The 21,464-nt window shown below is 47.0% G+C and overlaps 1 protein-coding gene across 1 annotated transcript; it reads right to left on the bottom strand.

Moving 5' to 3' along the window:
• Positions 1-8,428: 8,428 nt before the first annotated feature.
• On the bottom strand, positions 8,429-15,498 carry LOC119161510 (DNA transposase THAP9). The gene is made up of 4 exons (XM_075882645.1): positions 15,231-15,498; positions 14,932-15,130; positions 13,798-14,638; positions 8,429-8,505 (listed from the first exon to the last, which is right to left on the bottom strand). Exons 1-4 carry the CDS (start codon positions 15,299-15,301, stop codon positions 8,429-8,431), a joined length of 1,188 nt encoding a protein of 395 aa, XP_075738760.1. The 5' UTR covers positions 15,302-15,498.
• Between the last annotated feature and the right edge of the window lie 5,966 nt (positions 15,499-21,464).

Genomic DNA, 21,464 nt, shown 5'->3' on the forward strand with positions numbered 1-21,464 from the left:
ACTTGATGGCACCTTGTCGTGCTCTCAGACCGGCTAGATGCGGCTTAACGCTAGCTCTTGCCCTCTGCAGATAATGCGGGCGCTGCTTTTTTTTTTTTTTTTTGCAGCAGCTATCTGTTGAGTTATACTCGTTCTTTAACAGTGCATCTGAATCGCAGTGAACTTTGTGACGGTGCAGTGCGGCCAGCACGAGCTACTATCAGAACGCGCATTTGTAATATTCAGGAGCAATGTTTAGCGCACATTCACCTTCACCGTATAAAGAATTTTGGTAAAAAAGCTAAGCTGATGTTTTTTGCTTAGCTCTATGGCTCTTTAGGGACTGCACATTCAAGGTCACGCAGGCGATATTTTACCAGCACTTTCATTTCGGTAAATACATTGCAACATTGCATGCATCGGCCGTCACACTATTCGATGAGAACATATTGCCACGTGCGTACTACTAAGAAGACGAAGACGACAGCGCATACGCACATCTGCACGCTTTTATCCAGCAAGCAATAACAAGAAAGAAGAGGAACGCTCTGGCACGCAGTAAATAAAAATACTGACCTGCTGCTACTTTCTCAACCTGTTAATTACTACTTCTGTCTTCACGTTGCAGCAATACATTTGTACTTAGCTCGCAGTCCTTGGAACAAGAGCGCGGCTGAGAATATTTCATCAATGCTGTTTTCTCACTACCTACAAGGTCAAAGCTTTGACAGAAGCACGTCTGCTAGGGAAGTTACATAAATTAAAAGATGGGGATCCACAGAAAAAAACGGAAAGAGAGAGAGAGAACTAGAGAATGCGTTTCGGCTCCCCTGAGGAGAGCTTTGTTGGCAATTTAGTCCACAAGGCTCCCGTGATTGTGAGCAAGGCTGCATCAAGGTCACCGAAATGTCCTTATTCTGCATTTTTCTTTATGGTCGGTTTCCTCTTTCTAATTTCCATGGCGCACTCTCAAGGACACATGACGATGAACATTCGCTACAGTAATTAAATAAAACGTGCCTGCTAAAGATACATGAAGTCAATGTTCGTTTTTAAGGAACCTGATGACCTGCTGACGTGGTGGTTATGACTAAACAACTGTGCTGTTGTTTTTTTTTTTTTGCAGGTGGTGGTTGTTTTATCTGCAGCTTTAAAAGCTTCGATCTTATGGGGGACGGGGGTAGGGGGAAGTGTTCTATGCATGACACACCAATGTGCTCAACATTAACTTGTTCAGGTAAATCAGTGTACTTTGTGAGTGTTGACTAATCACGCAAATGACACAGATGAAAGAAACAGGTGCAGGAGAATCGGCCCTTACTCTACTGAACAAGCGTCGCTCTTATTGTGTCTTTCATCTTATAGTAGTTTGCGTGCTTTATCGATGAAAACTGCGTTTCGGTCACATTACTTTCTGCTTCGATTCATTACTAGACTCGCAAGCAGCTAGTAGTGAGAGCCTTGCTGGTATCAAGATGGTTAACGTATACTAACACTATAAGCAAAACGGCCCGAAAATGTGCATTTGTAGCCTTGTAGGCACGTGTGCTCAGATTTGGGTGCACGTTAAAGAACCCGAGGTGGTCGAAGTTTCCGATGCCCTCCATTACAACGTCTCTCATAATTGTCTGGTAATTTTGGGTCGTTAAACGCCACATATCAATCAATTTTTTGTAGACTTGCTCATTACACCAAAAAAATAAGGGTGTAAATGGGGTGTTTTGAGGGTGTTTTAATTACGAACACTTCAAATATAAAAAATGGGGCGTAAAAAGGATATTCCTATGGGTGCTTTTAATGCGTACACCCGTTTTACAACTTTTAGAATGTAAAGTTTTTAGAGTGCGCTGTTCTTTTGACGTAAAGGTGCGTGCGAGTTCACGGCACTGTTCTGATTTTCGGGCAGCTGCAGATACAGATGGGCATTTGGATGTGTCAGCACGGTATGAAAGGAGAATGTCGATTGTGTGGGAAGGTTCGCGTCCATAAAGAAGAAATAAAGCTGAAAATCCAGTGGTAGACTCTGCTGCGGTGTTGTATGCGAAGGTGATGAATGGTAGAATGCGATCCCAGTTAGTATGATCAGATGTCACATACATCGGGAGCATATCGCCGAGGGTGCGGTTAAATCTCCCGGTGAGCCCGTTAGTCTACAGGTAGTATGCCGTGGTCTTGAGATTAACAACATGGCATTCAGAAAGCAGAGTCATGACGACTTCTGATAGAAAGGCTTGACCTTGGTCACTTTGTAGTTCTCGAGGTGCACCATGTCGTAGTATGAAGCGATGGAGGACGAAGGACGCTACGTCCCACGCAGTGGCACTTGAAAGAGCGGCGGTCTCAGCTTAGCGTGTGAAATGGTTCACAGCGACTATGATCCACCGATTTTAATCTCATGTTATCTGTAGAAGGCATTAGAGATCAATTCCGATCTGATCGAAAGGTTTGGCAGGGCACGGAAGCGGCAAATCGTACCTGACGAGTAGAAAGGTGGTGATTTGTGACGCTGACAGTCAGGGCAGTCCATAAGAAATTTTCGAACAAAATTATACATTCTGTGCCAGTAGAAGCAATTGTAAATGCGTTCGTAAGTTTTGAAAATTCTGGCATGGCCACATTGGAGATATTCGTCAAAGCAGGCGCATATTTGTGATTGCGAGCTGCGGGGGACAACCAAGAGCCACTTACGACCTTCACGGGCGTAGTTGCGTCGGTATAGCAGGCGATGACGAGTGGCGAAAGGAGCAGCTTGACGTGAAAGAGATCATAATACCGCAGCGGTCGATTGTCCATAGAGACGGTCAAAAAGGGAAGCGATCCACGGATCCTTGTGTTGTTCACTGGGAAAGGAGTCAAGGTTGAGAGATGCGACGGAGTTGGTACCAGTGGTTCCGCAGGCCGAGTCGGGAGGTAAAGGCGAACAGCACAGGGGGGCGGCGTCAGAGTGCTTGCATCCGCTGCGATAGATGACGTGAATGACGTACTGCTGGATTCGCAGTGCCCACTGGGCTAGGTGGCCAGAAGGATCTTTCAATGTGGCGAGCCAATAGAGTGCACGGTGGTCCATTACCAGGTCGAATGTGTGACCGTACAAATAAAGGCGGAACTTGCGAAGCGCCAACACTAGCGCTAAGCACTCACTTTCAGTGACGCTGTGATTGGCCTCAGCTTTAGTGAGCGTGTGACTCGCATAGGCGAATGCGTATTCGGTGTAGCACGGCTTACGTTGGGCGAGAACAGCGCCAAGGCCAACCCCGCTGGTGTCTGTGTGAACTTCCGTTGCAGCTGTTGGGTCGAAATGCCGAAGAATGGGAGAAGAGGTTAGTAGACTACGGAGCGTAGCAAACGCGACGTCGCAGTCAATAGACCAGGATAAAAAGTCTGCCTCACCGCGTAGGAGGTTGGTCAGTGGTGGCATGATCGACACAAAATTTCAAACGAAGCGCCGAAAGTACGGGCATAGTCCGACGAAACTGCGTAATTCTTTCAGTGTAGTAGGTTTCGGGCATTCAGCGACTGCTCGAAGTTTTGCAGGGTTGGGTAGAACACCGTGCTTAGAAACAATGTGCTCTAAAATGGACAGCTCTCGCACGACGAAGCGGCACTTTTTGAGGTTCAGTTGGAGTGCAGCGTTGGTTAAACACGTCAGATCCAGTTGGAGCCGAAGCAGATGTGTAAGAAAATTGGGAGAGAAAACGACGATGTCGTCAAGGTAGCATAGACACACAGACCTCTTCAGTCCACGCAGTGTGTTGTCCGTGAATTGTTCAAACATGGCAGGAGCATTATAAACCCCAAAAGGCATTACGTTAAATTCGTTAAAAAGTGATTCCCTGAAAACTCGGCAAACTACTTCCGCAAACGGCAACTCTGTATACTATATGCTGGGGAGGATGGGGGAAGGCAGAGGAGCCGGGCAAGACCACCTAGGTTACATTAGTCATACTCCCAAGACGGGCGTATTAGCATTTTTCATCTTAATTGACCTGTTCCTGCACCCCCCCTCTCTCACACACTCGCTTCGTCGTTCTCTCTCCGTTACATTCTTACCTTGAGATAGACAATCCGCGTATAATTCAGAAGTGTGGCAGCTTAGGCTAGTTGGTATGGCATGACAATAGTTATAGCGCGAGAACAAAACGACGACACAGAAACACGCTCGTGTCTTTCGTGTCCTTCGTGTCTCTGTGTCATCGTTTTGTTCTCGCACTATAACTATCGCCGTGTATACCTGTCTACCCTGTTTTGATGTAGGGAATATGGGGCATTGTGTTACCTTTTGTTAGGTGTTTCAAGTCACATGCGGTAGTTTATTCATGTTTCTGGTATGTAAGTCATTTGAAAATAAATGGGATTTCCGCTTAAAGATAGGGGTAACATATTCATAAATTTTGAATTAGGACGTCATGTTGTATCAAACCAATCACAATTATTTTTTGACGAATTTTATAAATATAAAACAGGGAATTCGCTGACTCTCTTACATGCCACACTACTCTGCTTAGCACCTTTATTTCACTTTCTCCGGGACACTTTACATTACGTTTGTTTTCTGCGGGTCCATCTTCAATCCTTCTTTAACGCTCCTTTCGTTCACATTGCTATCATTTTTTCTAGGTGCCTCACCGGCATTGATGGAAAGCCCTATGTGGTCTTCAAAGCACAAGTAGCTGAGGTATTTTTGTTAATCCTTATTTATGTTTTTGGTCGTTCGTCATTTTTGAAGATTCTGAGTGTGTGATGCATAACAATAAATAGATTTTACCACCCTTCCTGCTCCCAGTCCTGGTCGCATATTCATGATTTTCTTCGGGAATACGGTGGCTGTAGGATCATTTTAAATGTTGACTACGGTATCAATTAATGAATAGGTATTCTTTTATGACAATATTATTCCACAACTTCTGGGATTTGGCGCAGTTGCCAGTATAAAGGGCAAAAATGAGCCAAGAAAAAAAGGAAAACTAGGCAGAAAGGATCGAACCTGAACCAAAGACAGCAAAAGTAGCCAATAGTGCCCATGCATCTGTGTTAGCAACTGCAAGGTTTTGAAAGAATAAATTTTCAGAGTCTTTTGATGAAACTGTAACTACAATCAGAACGCTCCAAAACAATACATTTGATATAAAAACCCTCAATTTTAAGTTTTAGGAAGAATTTTGTGCTGCATGATGAAGTTTATTGCTTCTACAAAAACGGCATTGCGCGCAAAGCGTGAATGCTCACAAAATCGCCCGACGTACCAGTGGCAATGAAAATGAGTACTGCAGGAATTCGCTTAACATCCCTCTTGTTGTCATAGAAGCATTAACTGCAGTCACTTCGCAATCGTTTCTAGCTTGATCACGAACCCTCAGCAATTAATATCCCCGATTATCTGTTCATACGTTGTTCATATGAACGATAAAACCAGTTCCTCAGATTTCACATCTCTACTGTCGAGTCGAAAACCTCCTGGATGCGAAGAGATTTCGCTCTATTCGTTCGCTTTCAATTTCACTTTATGGCTCCGTTCAGATATGTGAGGTTAGGAAATTGCGGCATGCTAAAACGTCGTTCTGCCGAGTGCTAGTCACGAATTCAAGTTTTTTTGTGTGTGCGTTACGCAAGCGCAAATTCAAATGTGTTCAGAATGCATTGTCAAGTTTTCAGGCATTATACTTGAACGTCAGTGGCTCCGACGTGATAATATATCAAAAACTTGATGCAGACGAAATCAACAAGAAACAAACTAAACACAAGACAAATAGTCAATACAAACTTTTTTCCATCCACCAGCGTGCAAAATCACACCATGTTCCCATTTCCCATCTCCCAAAGGTAATCGTGATGGGATACAAAGCAGCGGCGTGGCACACGGGTGTCGTAACGGGTTTGACGGCTCTATTGCGGGTGCTGCAGTGAGCACTGGAAAGTTAGTTTGAATCGATGGCTGGCGTACGTCTTGCTATGGCTTCCATGTCAGATTTGTTGCACGTGAACATGCGAGTCGGCCGTGTAGCGAGTGGTGGTCGTGGTAGCGAAGCGCGATGTGGTAGCGGCCGGTGTTGCAGGCAAAATGGTCGAGGATTGATTGATATGTGGGTTTTAACGTCCCAAAACCACTATATGATTATGAGAGACGCCGTAGTAAAGGGCTCCGGAAATTTAGACCACCTGGGGTTCTTTAACGTGCACCCAAATCTGAGCACACGGGCCTACAACATTTCCGCCTCCATCGGAAATGCAGCCGCCGCAGCCGGGATTCGAACCCGCGCCCTGCGGGTCAGCAGCCGAGTACCTTAGCCACTAGACCACCGCGGCGGGGCAAAATGGTCGAGGATGCATCTTCGGCGGGCGCGTGGTAAGCGAGAAAGCAAGTGACGTCAGCGCGCTCTGCAAGGAGAGCGTGACGCCAACGCGGAGCGACGGCGCGACCTACTTTGCGCCGATCCAACACCTTCACCAAGAGGAGCGCGTTGCGGCGCATTCGTATGGACGCACCGAGGGACAACTTTACACAGACTTGTCAAAAAAGCTAGTAAAACAAGCCAGTAGCAGGCTTCGCTCGCTTGCGAGGGGCTCTTAATTGGACGGCTCTCTTTTGCGGTGTAGCAGCCGGTGGTGTATTTTCTTTCGAGGCTTCATCTTCAAAGAATTGTAGTACAGATCAAAGTTCTTGCTGGGCTGCACAGATGCTTTGGGCTTAGGCTTCCGATGCGAGACGGGCGTTTTGGCACATATATCGGTGTTCATGTTTCCTTCCGGCATTGCTGAGAGCATCGGCTTTGCTGTCTTGGCCTCTTTGTGACTTGTTCACTGAGTGGTGCTTCACGTAGGATAAAATTTGACTCTTTTGTGGAGTTGCTTGAACAGTGGGGCAAATTCGTGGTCTTGTCGTTGACTCGATTGTTCACGACTATCATTGGACCGCATGCCGGTAATAGCCATGGCGTTTGGTTGTTATTTTTAAGGGGCTCGAGCTGTAGGCCTCCAGCGGCACAATGAGGTGAAGTCAGCAAGGGCTGGCTGTGGAGAAAGATGGCCCTAGACATGCTAGGCGAGGCTTTTTCACGACAGAACAAAACTGTGTTTGTGCTTGCGTGGTGAATTGCCGCGGGCTTTGGTGGCTTTAAGATGAGTTATGTCTTAGCTACTTTAGACCAACCTTCTCCAGGGAACAGTGGTAGTGTGTTACGGGGAAGCACTGCCACATCTACGATGGCAGATATAGGTCCAACTGAAATGGCAGCCATCATGGTGCCTGAGGGCGTCACTGTACCTCCCCACACGACAGAGATAGCTAACTTTGTCTATGGTGACAAGGCAAATGGCGAGACAAGGTCTTCAGTCAAGATGGTGATCTTAGAGCGACTAACAGGGAAAACTTCGACAGTTCTAACACTGGCTACCCAGCTTCTATGACCGCACATTGGCTGAGTAAGCCTTCGAGGCAAGGCACGGTCGCTGTATGGGGATGGGCGCTGGCATAAAATCGCTAATGTGTATCTCGAGGAGCAGGGCACCTGACAACCAGGTGACCTAAATGTCGGCTGTGTTGCTGTGCTGAGGTTTTGGCCACTACGGTAGACCTGTGCACAATATTGAGCGAAGATGGCAGCGCATTTGGCTTCCTGTTCATGCACGGGCATGTCTGATATGAGCTGGTGTGGGCTTGAAGGCGTAGAAGTGGTTGGTTGTAGCCATGGTGTAAGATACAAAAAAGTGCCTTTATCGCACACCGTGGTTTTGGCGCGGTGTTCAGTGTTGTCTGGTCTGAAATGTTAGGTTCAGTAGACTTTGACCAGTTCTGTGACACACGCTGGGGCTCGGCAGACACTGGTGTGGAATAGGGCTGTATTTGCACGAGCTGGATGCATTTGTCGAAGTTGACACACGTCGTCATAAAAGCGCTGACTGTAGATGGTTGACTGGCAGTGATATTGGCGATAACACGTTGGTCACGCAAACCTTAAATGAGGAAGTCAATCTCGTGTTCTTCGGATATCTTGACAGAACAATGTTCCGCCACTCGCAAGTTTGTGAAGGCGTATTGAAGAAGTTTTTCATCGGCGTGCACTTTAATCTTCAGGACCCATTCCTGCATCTCGATCAGAGAGAGCTCGGTTGAGAATGTGCTTTTGAGTGTGTTGCTCCATTCCTACTCTGTGTCATACTGGTGGCCGAACAACACGTGCCAAATCCGAGCTGTCCCCTTCAATTTGCTGGACGCGATGAGTATAGTAGTGGCGTAATTCCAAGAGGTGACTTGTTGGACGTGACGCACTTCGTCTCGGAGATTCGTCGAAGTGCGGAATCAACGCTGAAAGGGCGGGGAATATTGTAACAACCGTTGAAGGCCGCGGCAAGCCTGCATCAACACCGCGAGCACTTGACACGTATCGACATCCAGTGAGAAGTTAGCTGCCAACGGCGTTTGGTCCGGCGTCGAAGTTGACTCACGGTTTTTTTAGATCTCGTTGTGCAGACGCTGCATAAGTTCATCTTTCGTGCAGTTCGTTTCAAAGTTGCGTCGCTCGAGTTCTTCTGCGAGAAGTGCGACACTCAGGATGGACATTGTGGCTTTGCAAAACTCATGCCAGTTAATTCCGGGCAAACGCAGAGTGTGCTCACCGGTGTCACGCCAGCGTTGCCACGCCAGGCCCCGGTCCTGCCATATACTCGCAGGCGCACACCACGCTGCGTTGCTTTGACGCATGCGCGTTTCAGCGCGTCCGGCGTCCCTCCGCCACGTAAAGAAGGAGACGCAGTGTTGTCTCGGTGACTTATCGGCGCTAAACGCAGCATGTCGCATTTCACACTGGTTGCCGTCGGGTCGCATAGACGGACGTTGGTTGCGCCTGGTGTCAGACTATAGAGTGCTCACGTTCTGCTAACATAGCGTCGCTGTGCCCATCGTGCGCACGCGTCAATGCTGCATTGGAGTATAATGGGCCCTTCGTGATGCACTCGTGGCCGTTTTGCTCCACATACACCAAATTTGGTGTTACGTGACGTCAATGAATGACGAAATATATGACCGGCGCAAACACGATAATCCTGACACGCGTGTCATGTAAGAACATGACAACATACTACGCTCTTAGCGTGCTCACCGTCGTTTCGCTAGCTCCACATATACTCAATTTGGTATCACGTGACTTCAATAGATGACGAAGGTAAACAATACATCCAAGCATGATAATCATGCCACGGAAGTCATGTACGGCATCATTTACCTCCCCCTCGTAACGTTGTGCTAATATTCAAGTGACACAACGATTCTCGTTCGTGCTTCGCATATCACCAATTCCCACTGTTCGTAGGATCTGCCAATTGTTTTTATTTTTGTACATTATTGATTTGTTTGGGATTTATTGTGACAGGTATATATTTTGGCGGTTTGCAGTAAAATTTTAGGTAATAGTTAGTGCTTGTCCTCGTTGTTCTTATAGCCTATTCTTACCTTTTTTGTGCTTCAGCTGTTTAAGACATAAGGGACCCGTTTTTATGAGCAGTTATTCAGCTGAGGCTTGAAAGAGTTTTACCATCACTCGCATTGACCTCGTACTACGTGCATGGGGCGCTTTATGATTATTTAAAAAAAGTCAAACTGTTGCAGATTATTAGAGCACATTATCTATAGGGCGTTGTTCAAATATTTTTAGTGAAATCACTTTTTCTCTCACGCTTAGGGTGGATTTCGGCAAGGTTGGTCATTCATGCATAACACAGCTAACTGAATTTCAGCATGGCAGAATGATTGCCCTTGACCGTAACAACATTTTTGACTCAATGTTTCTCAATTTCCGCAAAACGTTTGACACGGTTCCACACAATCTGTTAGATAATAAACTAGCTTCGTTAAATAATAATGTTAAGTTGCAAATCTGGCTCCGCAATTAATTAAGCGGTGGTGCCACCAAATTTGCCGCGTGTGTGCTCCCTAATGTAAACCTTTCCTTCAGATCCAGTGGGCATGATACACGTACCAAATTCGTGTATTTTCGCTAAAGAATTTAATATTGCTCTATTTATGTGGACCTTTTTCGGTTTCGGTTTGACGGCGCCGTGTTGGTCAGTGACGTAGATGCATAGCTGGCTTGGTCACGTGGTCACACAAGGCCGTCACACGCATCGTGCTGAGTGTCGTCTGCTCTCATACACACGTGCCACACAAGGGCCAGGAAAACAAACGCGCTGACAGACGCCACGGCCAGCTGCAGGAGCATCCATGCAGTGGCAGGGCAAGAGGCAGCCAGAAGGAAACAAGCATTTATATTTACAATGCATGTACAGAACGTGGACGAGGAAACCACCCGACGCTAGGTGTGCCGGCTTTTTATTCGCGGCGCTGTAGGTGGTAGTACTGCCCTGCGAAAGTGTGGATAGGCGGTCTGCGAGGCTTATTCAAATAAACGCAGCGGCACTTCGTTCCGTGTAGTCTCCGCCAACTGTCGACAAATAAAAAGCGTTGTCTATAGTATACTGTTTATATCTACGCTCATCTCAACTTAATCAGTGCGCGACTCCTATTACCCACGAGTTAAGCGCATTCTGCCTTTCACTGTAGAGACGCTCGTCCTTGGTTGCCTCTCTTTAGTCTTTCGCACTAAATTACGCCTTTGCTTTGTTGCTTCTACGTGGTCAGCTTGTGTTCCACCTTCTACGCACTGATCTAGTGTGACTGAACTACGTATTGACATTTCAGTCACATGCTTAGTACAAAAAAGGAGAAAGAAAAATTGTAGAAAGCCCGCATATCTGTGCGATTCATTCAGTATCACTATTCGCACCTTATACGTATTTGATTTTTTAAACGCGAAGCATTTCTCAGCGAACTTTACAACTTTGAGCTTATCTATCTATCTATCTATCTATCTATCTATCTATCTATCTATCTATCTATCTATCTATCTATCTATCTATCTATCTATCTATCCACCTACGACTTTTCACTCTCCTGGCCGTTTCGATAATGGTATCGATACCAAACTTGGTATGGAAAAACATGACTGTATGAAGAACATATTTCACTTGACACAACATGAAAATCATAGTTGTATGCCATGAATGTCATGATTTACATTTTATGGTCTGGCACCTCATGCAGTGGTTTCGTTCACATGATATGTTACAAAACTGGTATGGTATGATTGCATGGCGAGCACAAACGAGAGACCCTAACATGAAAATCATGACATACATGTCATGTAACAACATGACTACATGTCACGCTCATGATGCACTCACGGCCGTTTTGCTAGCTTCACGAATACCAAACATGATATTACAGTACGTGAACAGATGACGAAGATATGTGGCCACTGGAAACATGACAATCATGAAATGCGTGTCATGTAGCAACAGAGCTACATGCCACGCTCATGATGTGCTGACGGACATTTTGCCAGCTTCACTTATACCAAACTTGGTATTATGCTGCGTGAATGGATGACTAATGTATGATACTTGTGCAAACATGATAAACATGAGATATGTGTCATGTAACAACATGACCACATTCTATGCTCATGATGCGCTCGTGGCCGTTTCGCTAGCTTCACAGGTACCCAACTCAGTATTACATGACGCGAACGGATGACATAGGTAAATGACACATCCAAATCTGATGCTCACGACATGCGTGTCATGTAACAACATGATTATTAGCCAAGCTTATTATGTGCTCGCGGCCGTTTCGCTAGCATCACATACGCCAAAATAAGTATTACGTGACACCAATGAATGAAGGTAAGTGGTTGGTGCAAGCATAAAAATCATGAGATGCGTGTCATCTGAGAACATGACTACATGCCACAGCCAAGGTGCCAATAAATTTTCACGTGACGCGGTGCACTCGCTCGGCGGCGTTCTTTTCCTCGCGTCACGCCGGCGTTGCCATGCCAGGTGCCAGTCTTGCCATGGATGGATGGATGGATGGATGGATGGATGGATGTGGCTCTCCCCTTTAGATCGGGCGGCGGCTGACGCCACCTAGCCGTTATACTCGCAGGCGTGCACCACGCTGCGTTGCTTTGACGCTAGGAGGATATATATAAAAAAAGCTGGAGTGGAAGCCGCCTATACTTACCCATAGAGCACAGTGAAGCCGGCGGCGGCCATCTTGTGGTGGGCAGGAAGGCGGCCGCGTAGCATATAGTGCACTTTCGCGGCCGTTTTTTTTTTCGCAAATGATTGCTGCTAGAGAAGTAAAAACGTGCTCACATAGTCGCCGATACACTGGCAGTATTTAAAGAGACTACAGAACGGTTCGTTTTTCATGTGTTAAAATTTTATTTGTACAGCTTTCTCAGCCTTTAGCCAACATGAACGTTATGGCAAAGTTGTTTCACTGATTCCTAAAAATGACGAGTCTTGAAAGCAAAGACCTAACTTTGTCTTTCACGAGTTCCCGGCTTCGTTCCTTTGTCATGTGGTGCAGCCTGATCTTGATGTACAGCTCCAATACTTGCTTGCTCAAGTTGTAAATATGGTTGTCCAACACGTCGACGTCAAAAAGATGTTGTTCCAATTGTGAAAACCACCTCTTTTCCAGTGATTGACTCAAAATCTCCAGGACTAGTTGTTTGGTATTGGCATGTATGTTCTTAAGGCATTGAGTGGAAGCCTGCAGTCGACGCAGCCCCTTTTCCGCTGTTTCGCACAGTGACACAACGTCTTCGGAAGGGTAAAAGAGTCCACCTCGATTTTTTTGTCTCACCAATAGAGATGTATCCGCTCCATGAAGAGCTTCTATGCACAGCTCACAGGTGTTTGTAGTAGCGATTTTGCGAGCGACAAAGCCTGCAATGTAAGGCACGACAGAGCAAACGAATGTGGAGAGGCTCTCTGGATAGTCAATTCGGTCTGTGTAATCGTGGTCCTCTGGTTGTAGGATGGCACACCTTCGCGATGGGACCTCAGTGGTTGCACAAAATGTAGTGGCAGAGGCAGATGCACCCAGAATAGAAACAATATCTTGCGAACAGTTGCCTGAGGTGGACGATCTCACTTCTGTCTGGACCAATAGACGCTTGTAAGCTGCCATGAATTGGGCAGCTGTAGGGTTGTTGTTGAACCCCCCACGTCCTCGCACACAGCCAAAGAAAGTTTCTGCGTGATCTTGACTCATCTTGTGCGTGAGCAGATAGTTAAGTTGACCTTCATAAACGAGTTCCTTGAAGATACTTTCTGTGCTCTGTATACACACAAGAAAACCCACAAATCCTGTCCTCTTTGTTCCCTGCAAAAGTGGTCGACCGAATGGGTCTTTTAAAGCACATATGTACTCTCGAGCGTCGGCAAAAAATGGTTTCCAACAAGGCTCATTTTGCTTTCGAAGGGGGGCTTTGTATGATTTTGCAAACGCATTTCTGGAGTTTAGCAAATCGAAGAGATGATCAAATACCCTCACAAATTTTGCCGTGGCACTAGCACCTCTAAACTGTGGCAGCTTCAGCGTTTGCTCGCAAAATTCAAGAGCGTCTGCGACTGAAGCGCTGAGTGCCTGAACTGCGAGCCGTACCTTCATCTTTTGCTTCTCCCACTGCATATGCACCTTAGTTAGCTTATTGCCAAGGCGGAGCCCTTCCTCGCGCTGTAAAGCCTCCAGTGCCTTTATGTAAGCCCATTTTATGTGGTTTCCATCAACATCAGTGATGTAACACATTGTTGCCAGTGAATTTCTAATCAACTTAATCATGTGGCATGGGTCAAGCAGGATATGCACATCCCTTGACTCATCAACTGGGTTTTTAAAGGATGTGGAGAACTCGACAGGATCAGGCTTCAGTTCTGCACCAAGGCATTTTGCCATAGTGAAATTTGATGACGCACCATCAAATGTTAGACTGACAACTTGAACTTTCACAGATTCCAGTCGTTCAATGCATTGTTTTGTTAGTTCAGCCCTCTCAGAACCAGTGAGCGAGTGGATAAGAAAGTAGCCGACTGGAATTTTCAGCTTCATGTTTATGCCAACAACAATATAAACACAAACATTTGTGGCTTCAGGAAGGCTGTCATCATCAAGAGATGCTCCAAAATCAACGTAGCCAACTACCCTGTCTCCGACAAGTTCAACATGTTTCCTAATCGACATATCATCGACAATCAGAGCGCAGTAAAGAGTTTCAGAGCGACCTTGAACCAACTTCTCCAAGAAAGAAAATGCTTCACCTGTAAAGCCTGGTTGGCCATCAACAGACCTATACCATTCTCTGATTGTGCGCTGCGAAGGGAGGGCGTCATTAAACTTTGATCGCACAAATTCGTAGGCTGCTGGTGAGTAGAAATGTAAAGTTAGTGCAAACGTTCGCAGCTCTGGAGGGTATTTACCTCCACTTTCTGTCCGTGCCCGGTGAAGCAGCTGTTGTATGTCAGGAGAAAATGCTGCATCGAACATCTTGGAGCCCTCTTCTGACAAAAGCTTTTGTTCTTCGATGCCTCTAATAATTTCTTCAGTGGTGATTTTCTTTTGTGTCAGCCTTCGTTTGCTCTGCTGCAACGTTTTAATTTTTTTCTTCAAGTGCAATCTTTCGTCTTCTGTTTCCTGCAACTTCGTCTTGTACCACTGCTTTGATGGTGATACAGTGACATGATCTTCAGTATTTAAGGCCTCTTGCTGCTGAGCAGGACTGCATCCTCGAGGTTTTGGTGCTGGCCGCTTCCTTTTCACCTGAAATAAGCACATAGTGGAAATTAACTACTTTTAGAATGATATATATACTTCAATTATTGCTCATAACATGAATATATGTATTCACGAAAGCATGTTCGGGAACATTCGACAATGATCATGCGCTAATCGTGTGTTGAGCGATATTGTAAACGAGCGAACGGGACGAAAAGCTCGCGAGGAAACACGCAGCAATGCAGTCACGTCGACAAAACACGACAGAAGAGATATGTCTACGTCATTCCAACCTCCTTGACGTCACAGCACTATATCTGCGAAGTTCCGATGCTTACCGGTGCCTGGAGGTGGGCAGGAAAAGCAGCGAACGAAGTCGGCACACTTCCCGCTTTCAACCTTGTTGTTTGTCCGGTCCGGTCAAAACACGCCGGATCAAAGTGCGCAGAGCAAAGGCGATCTTTATCTGTCGGTTTCCAGTGTTCACGACGCACAGCTCGCTCCCATAGGTTCCGTGTCTCAGCATCTTTTGGAAACCTGCCAATAATTTCCAAATATTAATTCCTTAAGCCTACCAATGAAAAACACGAGTCAGCCGTATTAGACCGCGTAAGCACTACGTGCTTTCAGTACGCACCTGTGAAATGTGATCTTGGAAGCAGGAATCGCGCGATTTGTGCACCCATACGCTACGCAGGATTGTACCATGCTCGCTTGAATCGAGCCGCACGCATTCGAATGCACTGCAGAGACACACTTGTCAAGGAAAGACAGGCGCACGAACCGCAATCCACCGTCGCTGCAGGTGAACTGGCAGCGCTGGCCGCCACCGAGCCAGCCGAGCCGAGCTTTCTGCCCACCACAACATGGCGGCGCTGGCTTCACTTGAAGAGCGCTCCCTCCACTCCAGCAATTTTTTTTATATATATCCTCCTAGCTTTGACGCATGTGCGTTTCAGCGCTTCCGGCGTCCCTCTGTCACGAAAAGAGGGAGACGCAGTGTTGTTTCGGCAACTCATCGGCGCGAAATGCAGTATGTCGAATTTCACGCTGATTGTGGTCTGGCTGCGCCGACGGACGCTGGTTGCACCTGGCGTCCGACTATAGAATGCTCACGTTTTGCTAACGTAGCGTCGCTGTACTCAGCGTGTGCACGCGTCAACGCTACATTTGAGTATATGCGACCTTCATGATGTGCTCGCGGCCGTTTTACTAGCTCCACATATACCGCATTTGCCGTTATGTGACGTCATTGGGTGACGAAATATATGACTGGAGCAGACATGACAATCATGACTCTCGTGTCATGCAACAAGATGACAACATACTACGCTCATAGCTTGCTCGCGGCCGTTTCGCTAGCTCCACGTATATAAATGTGCTCTCACGTGACGTGAATATATGACGAAGGCAAAAGACGCATACAAATGCGATAATCATGACACGGAAATCATTTACGCCATCATTTACCTCCACCTCGTAACGTTGTGCTGATTTAAAGTGGCATATCAACATTTCTCATTCGTGCTTCGCATATCATCGATTCGCACTGTACGTGGAATCTGCCAATTTTTTTCTCAATCTTCTCACTTTGAAATGTGGGACTGCCGATAAATCTAATCAGGAAAGCTCAGTGACGGATGATGCTTTGCGCTACACTGCGTTTACGACGTGTGCGCACATGTTCTCGATTGATTGATAGATATGTGGGATTGAACGTCCCAAATCTACCAAATGATTATGAGTGACGCTGTAGTGGAGGGCTCCGGAAATTTCGACCACCAGAGGTTCTTTAACGTGCGCCCTAATCTGAGCACATGGGCATACAACTTTCCCACCTGCATTGTAAATGCAGCCGCCATAGCCGGGATTCGATCCCGCGACGTGAGGGTCCGCAGCCAAATACCTTAGCCACTAGATCATAACGGCGGGGCAGTTCTTGCACCAGTAAATAATTTTTTACGAGTTCAGCAGAAAGCTTTCATTGACGTGCATGGTGGTGCTACAACAACCTGATTACTGGGACAAATATCCTTTTCTTTTGGGGGCGAAGCTTCTTATAATGGCACCCGTTCGTCCCTCGTAGAGTCGTAGTGTGTACCAGTTGTTACATTTTGACCACCAAGGTGGTGCCGGTGGGAGGTTTCTTCTGTGTGTTGGTGCACAATAAAAAGTAAAGCTCGATGTACATGCCAATGGCTGCTGATAGGGAATGAGAGATAGGAGCATTCGGGTTTTAGTCAACGCGCACGCTGGGATCTCCATTAGCAGCCATTGGCATGTACATTGAGCACTATCTGACAAGAAAGGGTTGCTTCGTTATACTCGCTGGGTATAACCTCCTTAATTTTAGAAAGGTTCAGCGAACGTTGATCTGCAGTGCCATGAGTCCAACGAAATAGTATATACCATGAACTCAAGGTGGTTGAAGGTGGGAAGTAAACCCGAAGCGCAAGCCGTAAGAAAGTGTGCGTGTGCCACCTCTCGTTTAGTTCTCTGAATGTCCGCTGGATGGCGGTGCTTCTATATAGGGTATATATGATCAAAAGATGCGAGATGGTGGTACTCGGAGTGTTGAATAGATGGACGAACGGGCACACAGACAGTTGCATAAATGGACGCATGAACGGACGCAGGGTTGAATGCATGGACGAACGCAGGGGCGGACACATGAACAGACGCACGCACGGACGGGCAGATGGACGCTTGGATGGTCACACAGACGGACGCATGGACGAACGGAAGCAAGAACGAATGCACGGACAAATGCTTCGCCCCACTTGCTATCATTCACTCCGTGGATATGCTGCCATTTTTTTTGTTTGTTTGAGACCAAAAAAGACACTGCCTTCCATTGGTCACTAACAATGGCACACAAACGATGGAAGCAATGGAAGAAAGGTGAAATTCTCAGTGAAATTGTTCGACAATACATATATGGCATGCCGCCTTAATTATTTTTCAGCGTCTGGGTTCTTTAAAGCGTGCATAAACTTAAGACTGCGGTTGCCCACTGTAACTCTGTTTTAAGGAAAGTGTATGTACCAAAGTCTCACAGTTTATGTGATAGCAATATTTCTATGTAGTGGTACTATGGCGAGATAAACACAACTAAGGCTCCTACCACGTACCAAAAGCGCACAAGTGTATGACCGAGAGCCTGTTCTTTTAGGGGCAAAGCTTTCTATAGCGGTCCCCGTTCGTCCCTCGTAGCCATCGTAGTATGAAACAAGTATAACATTTTGACCTCTAAGGTTGTGCCAGCGAGAGATTTCTTCTGTGCGTTGTTGGACAATGAAAAATAATGCTCATGTACATGCCAATGGCTGCTAATGGGGAAGGAGAGACAGGAGCATTCGACCTTTAGTGAACGCGCATGCTGCGATTCCCGTTAGCAGCCATTGGCATGTATGTACATTGAGCACTATCTGACAAGAAAGGGTTGCTACGTTATACTCGCTAGGTGTAACCTCCTTAGTTTTAAAAAGGTTTAGCGAGCGTCTAGTCACAATGGCATGAATACAACCAACTAGTATATACCATGAATGAACTCGAGGTGGTTAAAGGTGGGAATTAGATACGAAGCGCAAGCCGTAAGATTGTAAAAGCCGAATTCTCATGTCTCTCATTTCCCATCAGCAGCCATTGGCATGTACATTGAGCACTATCTGACAGGAAAAGGTTGCTACGTTATACTCTCTGGGCGTAACCTCCTTGGTTTTACAAAGGTTTAGCGAGCGTTGGGCCGCAGTGCCATGAATAGGGTGAACTAGTATATACCAACTAGTATATAGCGATGCAATGCAGATTCTGTACATTTGTCGTCTGCACTGACGGTTGTATCGGCCTCAGGACAGCTTTAAGCTCTCGCATAGTAGAGTACCGTGTGCTCTAAATCGTTACCCCCTTTCTCTAACCATACCCCCATACCATGAACTCGAGGTGGTTAAAGGTGGGAAGTAGACCCGAAGCGCAAGCCGTAAGAAAGTGAGCGTGTGCCACCTCTCGTTTAGTCCTTGGAAGGTCCACTGGGTGGCGGTGCTTCTATATGGGGAATATATGATGAAAAGATGCGAGATGGTGGTACTTGGAGTGTTGAATAGATGGACGAACGGACACACAGACAGATGCATGGATGGACGCATAAATGGACGCAGGGGCGGATGCATGGACGAACGCAGGGATGGACGCACGTACTGACGCACGCACGGACGGGCGTATGGACGGTCTCACAGACAGACGCATGGACGGACGGAAGCAAGAACGAATGGACGGACGAATGCTTCGCCTCACTATCTATCATTCACTTCATGGATATGCTGCCATTTTTTGTTTGTTTTTTTCAAATGAGTTGCTATAAAACGCTGCATTCAGCCAGCATTTATTAGTCCTCGAGTTTGGGAGGATGTCAAGAGCATTTTGCGATGTGCTCTGAACAGAAACCAGCACCCACTCTCAAATTATTCTGGTGAATGGAGGGTATGACACTAGCAAGAATCCGGAAAGTTGCACTTGCCGATCTAATTGATAAGAATTAGCAGCCAAGAAAGACCTAATGCTTCCGTGCATCGTTTCAGGCATACGTAAAAAAAATGCCGCCATATCCACGAAGTGAATGATGATGAGTGGGCGAAACTCCGGGGGTAAACCTGGTAAACCATGAATCCTCCGTACATTTTGCCCACTCGATTTTATTTCAACGCTCCCCCTAGCGTACGTCGCCACACTATATTGAACGATGACACGCGCCATATGTGGCATCATTCCTATTTTATAACACCTCGCATCTTTCATAATCAACTACACGTACCGCCATCTAGTTTATAACATCTTGCATCTTTTGGACGGACGGACGGACGGATGGATGGACGGGTGGACGGATGGATGGATGGACAGACAGACGGACGGACGGACGGACGGATGGACGGATGGATGGACGGACGGATGGATGGATGGATGGATGGATGGATGGACGGACGGACGGACGGACGGACGGACGGATGGACGGATGGACGGACGGATGGACGGATGGATGGATGGATGGATGGATGGATGGATGGATGGATGGATGGATGGATGGATGGATGGATGGATGGATGGATGGATGGAAGGACGGACGGATGGACGGATGGACGGATGGATATGGCTGTACCCTTTAGATCGGGCGGTGGCTAGCGTAATACTTAGAACTGAACGAGAGGTCACATACATACAGGGGACGCATACAGGGGACGCACAGCCCACGCCTTAAGGAGCTTCGCTCCTAAAACCCTTACACTCGCGCTGACATGACCGGACGAACCGCACTTTGAGAACGCGCCTGACGTACGTATAGAAACACGACGTGGCTAGCAGACGACGCAAGGAGCAATCCACACTTCACCATTTCGGCCAGGTGCCCCGAGGCGGCGACTATGCTCGATCTCGCGGCCAATAGGCACTGAGACGCTTAAGGAGGAGGGGAAAAGGACGCGTCCAGTGTGTCTTTGCAAAGCACCAAGTTTCCTTGTAGGACGCACACATTGTCTCCGCAATAGACGACAGCCACCTCGGCGAGTAATAGAGCAATTGATGCTTTGCTGGTACGTTGAGGGACAGTGGATAGAATAAAGTTCGGTATGCTCCTTTCGGAGATAGCGCAGGTTCAAGGTAGTGCCGATTGCGTATGGCAAAGACGCTGATAGGTGTCCCGGTTGCACGCACTCGCAAGTACCGAAGAGTTCCGCGCTCCTCGATGCGCAAAGCACTACTTATGATGACGTCACCTAGTTAGTGCGTGTGGACGCCGGTGGCTTCGCATTGTCGCTTCAGAGCGAGCGTTTCACGACCCCTTTAACTCAATGCTGTCCATGAGTGCTGCCCGTTCGACTCACCCTAGATGAAAAGCGCTACTAATTCTGTTCATGGAGAGGCAACCTTCGGGCAGATTCTAAGGGCTCACGTATCAGATCACCGAAAAGCACTACGAAAGCACCGCAATCACTTGGCACGTCAATTTGATGCTGTCGTCTGGAGGTGGTGTCACGCGTCTGCTTCAGCACTCGTTTTCGACAAAAAAAAATGGCAGCACACCCACGGAGTGAATGATGGTGAGTGGGGCGAAGCATTCCTCCGTCCATTCGTTCTTGCTTTCGTCCGTCCATGCGTCCGTCTGTGTGACTGTCCATGCGTCCATCTGGCGGTCCGTGCGAGTGTCTGTTCGTGCGTCCGTCCCTGCGTTCGTCCATGCATTAGCCCATGCGTCCATTCGTGCGTCCATCCATGCATCTGTCTGTGTGTCCGTTCGTCCCTCTATTCAACACTCCAAGTACCACCATCTCGCATCTTTTCATTATATATTCCCCATATAGAAGCACCCCCATCCAGCGGACATTCCAAGGCCTAAACGAGAGGTGGCGCACGCACACTTTCTTACGGCTTGCGCTTCGGCTCTACTTCCCACCTTTAACCACCTCGAGTTTATGGTATATACTAGTTCACTGTATTCATGGCACTGCGGCCCAACGCTCGCTGAACGTTTCTAAAACCAAGGAGGTTACGCCCAGCGAGTACAACGTAGCAACCTTTTCCTGTCAGATAGTGCTCAATGTACATTCCAATGGCTACTAATGGGAAATGACAGACAGCAGGATTCGGCTTTTATGTTCTTACGGCTTGCGCTTCGTATCTACTTCCCACCTTTAACCACCTCGAGTTCATGGTATATACTAGTTCGTTGTAATCGTGTCACTGCTGCCCAACGCTCGCTAAACCTTTCTAAAACTAAGAAGGTTACACTCAGCGAGTATAACGTAGGAACTCTTTATTGACAGATAATGCTCAATGTACAAGCCAATGACTGCAAATGGGGATCGCAGCGTGCGCGTTAACT

This window comes from Rhipicephalus microplus, chromosome 2 (assembly GCF_043290135.1).
Source record: "Rhipicephalus microplus isolate Deutch F79 chromosome 2, USDA_Rmic, whole genome shotgun sequence".
Classification (NCBI taxonomy): domain Eukaryota; kingdom Metazoa; phylum Arthropoda; class Arachnida; order Ixodida; family Ixodidae; genus Rhipicephalus; species Rhipicephalus microplus.